Source organism: Ctenocephalides felis, unplaced genomic scaffold, assembly GCF_003426905.1.
Source record: "Ctenocephalides felis isolate EL2017-DRISC unplaced genomic scaffold, ASM342690v1 CF-g0.4_SCAFFOLD_03571, whole genome shotgun sequence".
Taxonomy (NCBI): Eukaryota; Metazoa; Arthropoda; class Insecta; order Siphonaptera; family Pulicidae; genus Ctenocephalides; species Ctenocephalides felis.
In genome coordinates, this window is record NW_020539725.1 from 2,394,644 (window position 1) to 2,408,942 (window position 14,299).

Sequence of the window (14,299 nt, forward strand, 5' to 3'; positions counted from 1 at the left end):
TAATTTAGTGAAAAATTGTGAATATAAAAAAAGTAATAAGAAAAGTATTAAAAAGGGAGTAATAGATTTTAGAAAGAAAAGAAGATTGTTAAGTAATAAAATATTTGATAAGAATCGCGAAAAGTTAAGTGTGATAAGGAAAAAAGGTGAAATTGAAGTACAAGTTAACAAAACACGTTTAGAGAAAACTAATAATGATGGAATTAATGAAAACGATGTAAATATCGATTGGGCAAGTGAAGTAAATGAAGAAATGGATAGTAACTTAAATAAAAAAACCTATGAAGAGGAGTTTTTATATTATGATGAAAGGAACGAAGGTCCATTTGTTATATATGCAGAATCAAAAGATAAAAATTTGGGTAGACTACATCCAATGGCGTTAGGAAGAATTTTACATACAAAAGTGTCAAGTGTTAGTAATAAGATAAGTAATGTTGCAGCTATAGGTATAAATAAAATAAAAATATGTTTTAATGATTGGAAGAGTGCTAATACAGTGGTAAAACAGAAATTACTGGACGAGTATAATATTAAAACTTATATTCCGAAGCATAAAACTACGAGAATAGGTATTATATTTAATGTAGATCCAGAGATTGAAGAAGATGAAATCATGAGTTGCATTAAAACGGATGTTGAAATTATTAAAGTGAAGTGTATTAAAAATAAAAAGACATATAATAGCAGCTATAAAACACAAAGAGTGAAGATTTGGTTCAGGGGCAGTTATCTTCCAGAAAATGTATTTATTCATTCAGTAGCTTGCGAGGTTCAACCTTTTATTGAAAATGTTATACAGTGCCACAAATGCTGGAGGTTCGGCCATATTCGTCTTCAGTGCCAGGGCAGGCAAAGATGTAGAAAATGTTCGGATGAACATGATGTAAAAGAATGTGTGAGCCAAATAGAAATATGTGCTTTATGCCGAAATAATCATCAAGCGAATGATAGAAATTGTCAAACGTATTTATATAATAAAAAATTAAAGGAGTTGAAAGCATATCAGAATATTTCTATAAGTGAAGCTAAGCAAATATTGCGTAAGAGAACATATGCAGATATAGTACAGACCAAATTTTATAACAGAGATTATCAAAATGTATTTCCTTCATTAATTAAACAATCAGATAATCAATTAAACAGATTTAATAATAACAAGTTTGAAATGTTAAATCATATTAAAGAAAAAGAAGTAGAAATTAATGAAGAAAATATATTGAAAATTAGAAAACCTAAGCACACGACATTAAGAATTGAAGGAAGACAAAAAAGAATAAATGCAGAAGAATACAAGGAAAGGAGAAAGGAAGTAACGAAATACAATAGTGAAGAAAATAACCCAAATAAAAATGAAGATGAAAAAGAAAAAAAAAGAAGATGAAGCAACAATTCAAAGAAATTTTTAACAAAATAAGGCACAGATTAAGTTTTAAAACAGAGATAAACACAGAGAATATATGGACAGCCCTGGAAGAAGAAATAGAATCATTGTGTACTGAAAAAGCAGTGATGGAAACTAATAAAATAGGCAATGTTATTGAAGATACAGGTACGGAATAATAGTTTAAAATATAATAAATTCAACAACAAAACAATTATGGCAAGTAGAGTTATTATGGAAAAAAATAAAACTAATATTTTAAATATGAAAAAATTTAAAAATAAAAATATTAAAATTATGCAATGGAATGCAAGATCTTTACCGTCAAATAGAGAAAGTTTAGAGAATTTTATTTATGAAGAAAACATTGATGTTATTTTGATATCTGAGACTTGGTTTAAAATAACTCAGGAATACAAGTTTAAAAATTTTATTATAATTAGAGAAGACAGATTAGATGGAAAAGGAGGAACTGCTATATTGATTAATAAAAATATGAAGTTTAAAGAATATAAAATTAATAGGGAATACATTAATATGGATTTGTGTCAAATGTGTGCTGCAGAAATATTATTAGGAAGTAAGAAAATAGTATGTGTATCATTATATGTTTCACCAAAGGCTAATATTTCAGAAGGGCAATGGAATAGTTTACTGAATGGAATTAAAAAACCCTGTATAATTGGAGGAGATTTTAATTTTCCATAGTCAAGCTTGGGGTTGTGACTATAAAGATACAAAAGGACGTAGACTACTGGAAGCGATAGAGGAGAACCAACTTTTTATATTAAACGATAATAATAAAGTAATTAGTAATAGAATATGTAAATCAATAGTTGATATTACTATCTGCTCTTCAGACATAGCACATAAAATAGTATGGGATATGTATAATGATGATCTAGGATCAGATCATTATCCAATAATAATGGAATTAAATGAAAAAAAGATCTTTGATGAAACTACATCTAATAGAAAATGGAGGTGTAGTAAGGCTAATTGGGAGCAATATAGAAAAGAAATTGAAGAGAAAATTGAAACAATTAAGATTTCAAAAAAAGAAATAAATTATGACACTTTTGTGGATATAGTTAATGAAGCAGCAATGAAGAGTATCCCAAAAACTGAAGGAATAGTAAAAAAAAGGATAATAAAACAAATTTGGTGGGATGAAGAATGTAACACCTTAATTAAAAAAAGGAGAGAAGCAGAAAAAAAATATAGGAAAAATATGAACTTAGAAAACTATTTACAATGTAATCTTGTTAAAAATGAGGTAAGAGCAAAGTTAAAGCAAAAGAAAAAAGAAAGCTGGGATAACTACATTAAAACTCTGAACCCAAACACACCAACCAAGCAAATATATAGTATGATTAAAAGATTGAAAAATATTGGAGAAGATACTGAAAAAGAAAATAAAAGATGCGACAACAATTGGATAGATATGTTATTGAATAAAATAGCCCCAATGGGAGTAAAGGATAGTTGTATGAGATTGCAATACTTGAAAGATAAAAACTATATCAAAGAAGTCATGAAACCGTTTAATATATGGGAGATGGACGTCGCAATGAATAGGAGAAAAGACACTGCACCAGGAATAGATAATATTCATTACGTTATGTTATCTGAATTACCAAATATAGGTAAGGAAGTGCTATTAAAATTAATCAATAAGTACTGGTTGGATACACAAATAGTTAGAGACTGGAATAAATATAATATAATTCTCTTTAAAAAGACAAATGGAAATGCAGATAATACAGATAATTACAGACCTATATCACTAGCATCGTGTGTTGCTAAAACCAAAGATTTAATGATAAAGAGAAGATTGGAGTGGTTTGTAGAGAAAAATAAAATATTATCTAAAAGTCAATACGGATTCAGAAGAGGGCTGAGTACGAAGGATAATTTATGTAAATTAATGGTTGATATTAATTTGGCATTTTCAAGAAATAATTATGTGGTGGCACTCTTTTGCGATATTAAAGGGGCATATGATAATGTCGTCCCAAGAATAATGTTCCAAGAATTAATTAAAATAGGATTACCATTCCGATTGGTGTCAGCCTTAACATTTAATATATATGAAAGGAATATAATAGTTAAGAAAGATAACAAAATAATTGGTGAAAGAGTAGTGAATAAAGGACTACCACAAGGAGGTATACTTAGCCCATTATTGTATGCTATATATGTAAGAGATATAGATAATATTTGGGTAAGAGGGACGAATATTATACAATATGCCGATGACATACTCATTTATGTAGAACAAAGGGATTTAAATCTAGCGTTTAATATTATGAAGGAAAATATTAAAAAACTTCATGGATGGTTGAGGGATAAAGGCTTGGAACTGTCGGATGAGAAAAGCTCGATAGGGGTATTCACAAGACATAGGTTGAATGATTTACCAACTCATATTAGTACAGAAGAGCATTCAATAGCGGTTAAAAATAGTAATAAATTTTTAGGAGTCAAGTTGGATCAAAAATTGAAATTTAAAGAATGTATACAAGATATTAAAAAGAAAATAGAAAAAAGGATAAACCTATTAAGAGTGGTGAACAAAACATGGTGGGGTGCTCATCCACAAACGAGTTTAGAGCTATATAAAACTTTGATTAGACCAATTTTAGATTATGGTAGCATTGCTTATCACAGTAGTCCACATGTAAAGGTGTTGGATAAAGTACAATATAGATGTATCAGAATATGTATTGGCGCAATGAAATCCACGCCAATAAATGCAATGTTAGTTGAAAGTGGAGAATTACCTCTAAAACTAAGATGGAAATATTTAATCCATAAATATATTTATAAGAAGATATTAAGAAGAGAGCCAAATATTATTAGTGGATTAGAAGAATTGGAAAAATTAATGGAGAATAATAAATTTTGGGATAATAAGCAAAATATTATGGTAGACAGTTTGAATTTCATGAAGAAAACTAATGTTTATAAGATATATGAAAACAACGTTAATCTTAAAAAATTATGGTTTGATGAAGGTAAACAATTTTTTGTCAATATTAATAAAGAAGAGACAAATATTATAAACAGTAGAGGATATGAGGAAATCTATACAGATGGCTCTAAAGTAAATAATGAAGTAGGGTGTGCCATGATCCATGAGAAGAAAGAATTTCAAAAATTGATAAAACTACCAGATTTTGTTTCAGTATATACTGCGGAATTAGTAGCTATAGGAGAAGCGGTAAAATATATTAAAAACTTCAACATAAGAAGAGCAATTGTATATACCGATTGTAAAAGTTGTGTAGAAAAATTAATAAGCATAAACAAAAAAAATCTTTTTGAGGAAGCAATTTATACAGAAATTCGAAGCGAGTTAGAAAATATAAAATTGATAGGAAATGAGATAAAAATTACGTGGATCAGAGGACATAATGGAATAGAGGGAAATGAAAAGGTGGATAAATTAGCAAAATTAGCAACGAAACAAGGAGAAAAAATGGACATTATGCTGAAAAGTGATGTGGAAAACATAAGTAAAAGAAATGTGGAAGAGGAATGGCAAAAAATTTGGGATGACACGGTAAAGGGAAAAACATATAAGACTATAGAGAATAAAATTAGAAAAAAAACTTGGTTTAAAAGTCTTAAAAATGAAGATAGAAAATTTATAACTACGTTAAGTAGAATCAGAATAAACCATGGCAATTTTCCAAGTCACTTATATAAAATTGGTATTAGGTCTTCAGCTATCTGTGAATGTGGAGAAGAAGACGGAAATATAGAACATATTATTATGAAATGTAGCAGGTATATAAAACAACGAGAAGAAATGCTGGACAAATATTATGACGACAAAAGTATAATAAAACCAATTGCATGGATTTGCATAATAAGAAATGAAAGAAATTATAAAATATTATATGAATTTATTGTAAAATCTAAATTAGTTATATAATTTTAATTTAGTAATAAGATGTTATGTATTTATTCTTAATGTATATTCATTATGTTTGTATATGACCAAATGTTATATAACGAAGTCAAATATAAAAAAAAAAAAAAAAAAAAATAATATAATACTAAATATTTTTTGCTGGTTAAATACTAATGATATCACTGATACATTTTGTACTCTAAAGTGTTGTTATTTCAGGCTATAGAAAAACCAGATTAAATAATATTGTTCGGTATGTGTATTCGTTGTCGTCATTCACGGCCAAAGATTGTCGTAGTTAGAAATATGACCCCTTACTATTCAATAAAACATACATTTGAGCTATTCACACTTGAACAATTTCATTGTTCTGTATCTTTGAAGTAATGTTTTTGTATTTTCTGGAAAATACACAATGGTATTTCGAGTTTTATACCTAAAAGGTCATAAAACTGCCTCTCGGACGAGAAAGCGACCGCTATTCCTTCCCAAAGCAAAAATGCCAAAAACAGTAAATGTCTGCACGAATTAACAGATTTAATACTAGTTTATTAAAGACGGATATGACAAATCCTGTGAGACAACCTTTGGAAATATTTAAGGGTTGTTATTGTTAAGAAAATTGCAAAAACAAAAAAAATATGTAATCATTACAAAGTTCACTTCAATATGAGTGTAATAAAAATAAAATAATACTGATCCGATAAGCACATCCGGAGATAATTAATTTACCGCAGATGATGTTCATAGAAATTGAGCAAAAAATCCATATTTCAATCGTAAATATTTACGTAAAAAAATTTTTTTCAGCAAAATCTTGAAATACATGTGAAATGATTATATGAATAGTATCTGTAAACAAATTTTCAGACAATTTTAAAATGTCATGGTTAATTAGTGTTCGGTTTGTAAAAGAATGACCCATATATATATTTACCTTAGTTTCTTTACTAGTAACTAGATTTTTCTAATGATGAAAAAATCATAACATATTTCTAACGTTCCATAAATCTGATCATGTATAATGATTTTTATCATTTCTTCAGAGTTCAGACATTCTGCAATAAAAAGTGCAAATTTTAATTGGTTTGTTTATTGTTATTTTTATAAAGAATATTATTATAGGTTATTAATTTAAATTTATTTATTTATTGACTATTAAATGTTCAGGTGCTGTCGCATCTGAAGTTCGAGGAAGCGGTGGACTTGAAATGTATTCTTTTGTTGCACGTAGAGCGGTAAATGCTGATGATAATGATGCACAAGGTAAACATGACTAAATATTGTTTATTTCATAAAAATATGTTAAGAAAGTATTATATTATTTTATTAACACAACTGCTGGCAGATTTATATATATATATATATATATATATATATGTGAGTATATATGAGAGCCACCACAAATAAATCATTCCCTTACTCTTTAACCTTTTTTTAATGTATTTTTCTTTCCGAACTTCTGCTTTCATGGTTCTTGATCTTGTGCTTCGGCTTTCAGTTCCCTGTATTTTCTCTTCTCGCGTAGGTCGTCAATCGTCTGCATTCTTCTTCTTCCCAGACCTTTTATTCCTTCTATTTTACCCTCGACGACGTCGTGCAGGAGGCACTCTTTTTGCTAAAGAAGTCCGATTCAGTTTCCTTTTCTTCTCAGAATTGTGCTCATTAGAGTCCTTTCTTCGCCCACTCTTCTCAGGACTTCTTCATTTGTTATTTTGTATGTCCACTTTATTTTTTCCATTCGCCTTCAACACCACATTTCAAAACTCTCGAGATAGTTCTTATCGGCCTTTCTTAGAGTTCATGTCTCCGATCTGTACAGAGCTATGCTCCAGACGTAGCACTTTGTTAGTCTCTTCCGCAAATCGAGACTCAGTTTGCTCGTCAGTAGCATTCTCTTCTTCGTGAATGCCGTCTTGGCGCTTGCAATCCTTGTCCTGATCTCTTTCGTGTTTCTGCCAATCTATAAAACAGAAGCATATATATATATATATATATATATATATATATATATATATATGTATATATATAATACATAGCAAGCTATACACACAGTACATTCAGTTACTTTAATAGTTAAATTTGATGTGACTGCGTGTGAAGGATCGCTATCCTGCGATAGCACCTACCCAGATATTATTTATAAAATTGATTTATTTTATGTTTGACAGTATTTATAACGCTACTTGTAGTAAAATATTAATATATTGTGATTTTCCAAACTTGCCTTCGTATCTCAAGAGTGAAAAATGAATTTTTGATATAGGATAGGGGCACAATGGCCCAATTTGATTTTGAGCAATTTTATTTGAAAAAACCAAACCAATTATATCACAACAAATAACACATAACAAATATCAATTATCTGATGTTCAGTAAAACTCCCACACAGCGAAATACATCATTGTAAAAATGTGGTATTGTTGTTTCTCAAAAATTTGTCACCTGGTCACCTGATCCAATGTCTTATTTTTAATTTTGAAGGGATTTTACGAAATAATAGGTACATTGTGGGGAAATCAAGCAGGCTAGTCATTATTGTAAAAAAACGATTGGACTTGTCATTTATATTTTTTAATATCGGTAATATTTTATAATGAATAAAATACGAGATGAAGATAAAGGAGTTTTATTTTTCGAGGATTTAAGAAAAATTGATTTTGACGCAGCACCATAATCACTGGTCTTCAGAGACGACCTATAAGGTACGTCCAGTCCACGATTCATCATAGTTAACGCACTTACTATCTGGATCGGACTTCCGTGGTTACATATTTGGTATACCCAGATCTCAGTGTTTATTGCTGACAGAAAAAATAATTTGGAGCCTAAACTTTTCATTGGAATGCAATTCAACCTCTCCTTGTCTGTTAACTCAACAAATCGTCTTTTGATGCTACCTCCCATTATCGGTGACAACGACGAGTCAAAACAAAATTTGACGTAAATTATTTATTGGATTCCACAATTCTGGACTCTTATGTTAAAGAAACCAATGATCCTGATTTGGATAAAGAGCCAACTTCTTTCTCTGATCAGAACCCATCAGATACGAATGCAACGCTTAGAGAAATGGAAACTGTACCCATAAATTATGCATTCTAAACATTAAGTAATTCTGATATAACTAATACCAATTAGATCGAGACTGAATCTTAGAAGTTCACCGACATCGAGGTTCAGGAAATTTTCCACATGTTTTTTTTAGTCAGAACCTTATGCAGAATATGGAGTTGGTGGAAGGTCGAAAGGTCTCAGAAACTCACTTCACTGAAAAAAACTACTTTAAAATTTATAACTACACTACTTATAATTCAAATCACCCAAGTGGCAGGGCTCGCGGCGGTTCGGCTATATTAATCAAAAATAATATAAAGCATTTTGTTCTACCAAATATTTCTGATGATTTTCTACAAGCAACTCAAATTTCTGTTGAAACAAATTTATATAATTTTTGTGTTTCTGCTGTTTATTGTCCACCAAGATTCAAAATTTCTTGTGCTCAGTTTTCTTCATTTTTCTCTCAATTAGGTAATAAATTTATCATTGGTGGTGACTTTAATTGTAAACATATTGCCTGGGGTTCTAGACTGACTACAGCTAAAGGAAAGATTCTTCATGCAGCCATAGGGCAAAATAACCTCTCCTTTATTTCAACTTGCAGTCCAACTTATTGGCCTTCTGACCCTACTAAGGTTCCAGACCTTTTAGATTTTTTTATTGTGAAAGGTATTGATCTTTCAAATCTCAATGTTGAATCTAGTTACGATCTCTCTTCAGATCATTCTCCAATACTTGTGACGTTTAGCACATTTCCTACTCCAGTTATCAACAATCATATTCTACACAACAATCTTTCTAACTGGATTCAATTCAAATCCATACTTGATTCAAAATTATTTCCAAAAGCTAGGCCTACAAGCGTTATTGATATAGAAAATAATATAGATTATTTTTCTGAGATTGTACGTGAAACAACCAAGCAGATCACCCCGAACATTATTCCAAGAAATGATAATCTAATAATTCCGCAAGAGATTAAGAAGCTAATTGCACAGAAACGAAGAGCAAGACGTACCTGGCAACATTCTCATCTACCAACGGATAAGACATCGCTCAATCATCTCAATAACACGCTGAGGAAAAAAATGAAAGAATGGAAGAATTGTACATTCAGGTCGTATATATTGCAGCTAAATAGATACGATAATTCCATATGGAAACCAATCAGAAACAAAAGTAAACCCCTACAACAAAACCCTCCTCTGAAAAAAACCAACCAAAACGGATTCATTTGGGCAAAAAGCAACGAAGAAAAAGCGGAGGCATTTGCTGATCATCTAAGTAGCATTTTTAGCGCTCGAAATATTTCCCAGAATAATTTAATTAACAATTTCGTAAATCAACCCATACATTCTACACCGTTAGGACATTTTTCACCAAATGATGTCTTATGTGAAATAAAAAGGATAAAAAATAGATCTTCGCCGGGTATGGATAAAATTACTCCAAAGATGTTAAAGGAATTGCCTACAAAAGGTATTTTATATATAACAAATATTTTCAACGCCATACTTCAATATAATTATTGGCCCACAGCGTGGAAGACTGCAGAAATTATTATGATCGCTAAACCAAACAAAAACCATCACACTGCTAGTTCATACCGTCCTATCAGTCTTTTATCGATATTATCGAAAATTCTAGAGGGACTTTTGTTGCAGAGATTGTCAGAAGATCATCCGAATGATAGTTGGATTCCTCACCATCAGTTTGGCTTCAGAAAAAATCACTCTACAATTCAACAATGCAACAGAACGGTGTCTCGTATTCTTGAAGCCATGAATAGAAAGGAACACAGCGTAGCCGTATTCTTAGATGTTAGTCAGGCTTTTGATAAGGTTTGGCACTCAGGACTCCTATACAAAATCAAAACAACTTTTCCAAACTACTTCAATATCTTAAGCTCATATTTGCTTAATAGAAAATTTAGAATCAAAATTAAAGATGTGACTTCGAGCATCAGAAATATAGAATGCGGGGTACCACAGGGCAGTGTGCTAAGCCCTGTACTTTATCTTCTTTTCACAAACGATATGCCCACAGATGATCTTCTAACCATATGCACTTACGCCGATGACATAGCAATTATTTCATGCAATTCCGATATTAGAACAGCAACTTGTCAGTTACAAAATTATTTATCTAGTCTCGAAAAATGGTTTTTAGATTGGAATATCAAAATCAATATCGAAAAATCTCAGCACATAATTGTTTCTCTAAAACATCACAACAATCCACCTATCATCATGAACAATTCAATAATTCCACTATGCAATTCTGTTAAATATTTAGGCATGCACATTGATTCGAAATTGACATGGAGAACGCACATTGAATATAAAAAGAAACAAATCCAACTGAAAATAAAAGATTTTTACTGGCTTTTTGGGAGGAAATCTGAAATCTCTCTCGATAACAAGGTACTTTTGTATAAAACTATCATAGTGCCCATTTGGACTTATGGAATCGAACTATGGGGTTGCTCATGCAAATCTAACATAAACATCATTCAAAGGTGCCAGAATAAAATTCTGCGTATCCTTACTAATGCGCCTTGGTATATTTCGAATTTTTGCCTACATAAGGATTTGAAAATTTCAACAGTCAACGAAATGATCAAGATTAGAAGTTCATCTTTCAACAACAAATTAATCCAGCATACAAATCCTACAATTCAAGCGATTCAGAGACCGATAAGAAGATTGAGCAAGAAATGGCCTTCCGATCTACCAAACACCTAGCCCAATGTCTGCACGCGTCCTGACGTAGTAAGCGGCATACATCATCACGTCATCGTTCATTTATGTTATTATTTTTGTATTACTGTTTTAATTTAATTTTTATTTTAACTTTTTCCATTTTATATTCAATGTATTGCATTTTTTGTTTTTTTTTTTTGTATTTTTTTTTGCTCATATCAATTTTGTAAATAAGACATTAAAGTCTTGATTAACAAAAATAAATTGTAACAAAAAAAAAAAAAAATTGCCTGATCTGCTCATTTGCCTGATAAAGTGCTACAACGTTGTACGTTTTTGTTATTTTCGGAAACTTGGATTAATAATGAAGAACGAATTGATATTCCGAACTATTACTGCATACTCAATACAAACGATCAAACTCAAGAGCAGGTGGTGTAGCTGTCTATCATTCATGTTCAGATACTCTTCATAGTGCGACTCCTATGCAGTTTCTTGCGCCAACAATATTACTGGATATTCCTAATGAAATTACACAAGTAGGTGATATTGCAGTTGTCCGCTGTGTGAACACTCAGAATCAAACATTAATTATAGTCGTCCTTTACATTTCTCCCAATAAAAACGTATCAAATATTATTAAATTTCTTCATCAGCAGTTACTTCATTTTTCTAATGAGGGTGCAAAACTTTTAAATACTAATCACAGAGATACCATTAATTATTGCTGGAGATTTCAATGTCAATTTTAGTTCAGAAAAATCTCAACCATTAATTGATTTTTTAAATAATAAATTTAATTTAACAATGAATAATTCTCCATTTGAATCAACCACAAGATATGGCACGACTATTGATGCAGTTTTCTCAAGAAATGTACATAGTTTACAAAGCAAAATTTATGTCTTTCATTTCAGTTATCACAAACCTATTATATCATATATGAAATATGATAGCAATTAATCTATCGCTGTTGTTTTAAACTGTGTTATTGATGTTATGTGATTATTAATATATGATTTTTAAAATTCAAATATGATGTTTTTTTATTTTTATCTTAATTGCCTACTCATACAATATTAAAAGTTTTACTTCAATCGCGTGTGATCCTTACGCGCACTCTTTTTTTTAATATCAGTAATATTTTATAATGAATAAAATATATATATTTTTTATATGTTGGGAGTTTCTAATTTAATATATTGTCATAATCATTACGACTCCCACAACATTATTCATCCAATGCAAAATATAAATTTCATGGGTACAATTTTTACAGAGATAACACTGTATATAATCTTGATATGGTATTTTTGCCAGAAATAATCATCAGCATAGTTAGAATAACTATTTATTTAACTTATCTATTGTAAAATTGCTTTTGTTGAGTTTACTTTATTATTTTTATTTACTATTTTTCATTGTTTGCACCCTTTTCCATGTAAAAGTTTAATTAGTTCTTTTAATCCCACCAATATGTGAGCTTTATAGAGGTTATGTAAAAATAGTTGAATCTAACTTAAAAATAACAACTTATCTTATAAAACGATTAAACAATGTATACGATGGTATACGCTATACCTAAAAGATATATTAAGGTCTCATAAACTAAACAATAGTGCTCAAAACAAAAAAACTAACAACGAAAGAACATAATTTTGTAGTGGATTTTCAAAAATTGTCGTTTATCTCCCGATAGCGACGTCGTTAAAAAATTCTTAACTTTACTTGTTTTCAAGATATCGATAGTGGACCTTATTACCCGTGGGCTTCTAAGCCCCTCTCTACTCTATTATAAAAATTAGTAGTAATTTTATTATTTTTTACACAGGCGTTTCTCATTATCTCGGTCACATCGACATCGAAGGCCAGCTAGATCCCGGAAAAATATCTGTTGTAGAATCGGATCTTCTGAATGAAGTTTCTTCCTCAGTCGAGACGTATCACACAGAGGGCGAAATCTTAGTTGAGACGGAACCTGTCCGTTATGAATTGCGCAACGTAAAAGAAAACCGTTGGCGTTCGCGAATCACGTCTAAACAACGCAAGATGTTGGCTAGCGTACTTCTGAAAAATGAAGAAATGAATGGATTTGTAGATGTTGAAGCAATTTTGGCCTATAATTATACTAAATCTCAATATTGGGGACAAGGCCACGCAGCCATTACAGCTTTGCCGTTGAGTGTTTATCATCAAAATGGTACCATGATTGGAAATTTAACTTGGGGCCAGAGGGGGCACCAGCAGGAACAACAATTGAGACAAGTCAGATCTAGTTTACCCGCGGGAGCTGCACAGAATGTCTCGGTGGTTGGAAATTTGACAAAGATTGAACGGCCGTATTCAGGTGAGAATATCATATAGACAATAATTTGGTTATTGATTTTATGATGAATTAGGAATCATATCATACTTAAATTATACAGCTTAAAATATTTCATTTACTTATATAGTTAATCTAAAACATTACACTAGAAATAATTGAAAAGTATAAAGTGATCTAAAGTAAAACTGCAGTGACAATGGAGTCAAATTATATGTTGCGCTTTCACATCGTAGAGCTATCTTTGGCAAGAATGCCAATAATAATAATGTGCAAATTATGACAAAAATTGTCTGCAGTAATTCATGTCGAACCGCAATTATTAATCTTATTTTCTTTCTTTAGGAAAACTCGTTTCTATCTACGCCGATGGCCTCAAAATGCAACGCGATTTGTCAACGAGTCTAGAACGCGAGGATATGCTTGATGTAGAAGTCATCTATGGTGAAATGTATTTCCTGCACAATGGAAGTTTAGTTCCGACAACTACGACTACAACGACGACCACAACTACTACAACGACGCAAAGGGCCACCACCAAATTGAGCACGAGTACCAGCACTAGCACACAGGTATGAAATGCATTTTGTTCATTTGGTCAGGCAGAAATGATCATTAATAGAATAACCAGTGAAATATAAAGTGCAGAGTTTCAAGCACAAAGTTCAGCCACATTTCGCCTTAGTCAATGAGACCAGTAACATTGTGAAAAGAAAAGTGAAAATTTATGTCCACGTTTTAACACACAATTCTGAATCGATTTTAAAATTTCAAAAACCGGTCGAAAGGTATTGGTAGGGAATCGTGCTGATTATTTTTCGGTGAAGATCGGCTTGAGCCGTTTTCGTGTAAAAAAATATTTAAAAAAAATTCGACGGTGCTATGTAACATAATAAAATATCACGGCCCTA

The 14,299-nt window shown here is 30.9% G+C and overlaps 1 protein-coding gene across 1 annotated transcript in view; it reads left to right on the top strand.

Moving 5' to 3' along the window:
* The window catches only part of LOC113384900 (protein unzipped), a 258,922-nt gene that overhangs the window by 240,227 nt on the left and 4,396 nt on the right, over nt 1–14,299 (top strand). Inside the window, exons 5-7 of the mRNA XM_026622672.1 lie at nt 6,474–6,569; nt 12,897–13,412; nt 13,734–13,960. Coding sequence (XP_026478457.1) covers nt 6,474–6,569; nt 12,897–13,412; nt 13,734–13,960 — 839 coding nt within the window. The remainder of the gene's footprint in view (nt 1–6,473; nt 6,570–12,896; nt 13,413–13,733; nt 13,961–14,299) is intronic.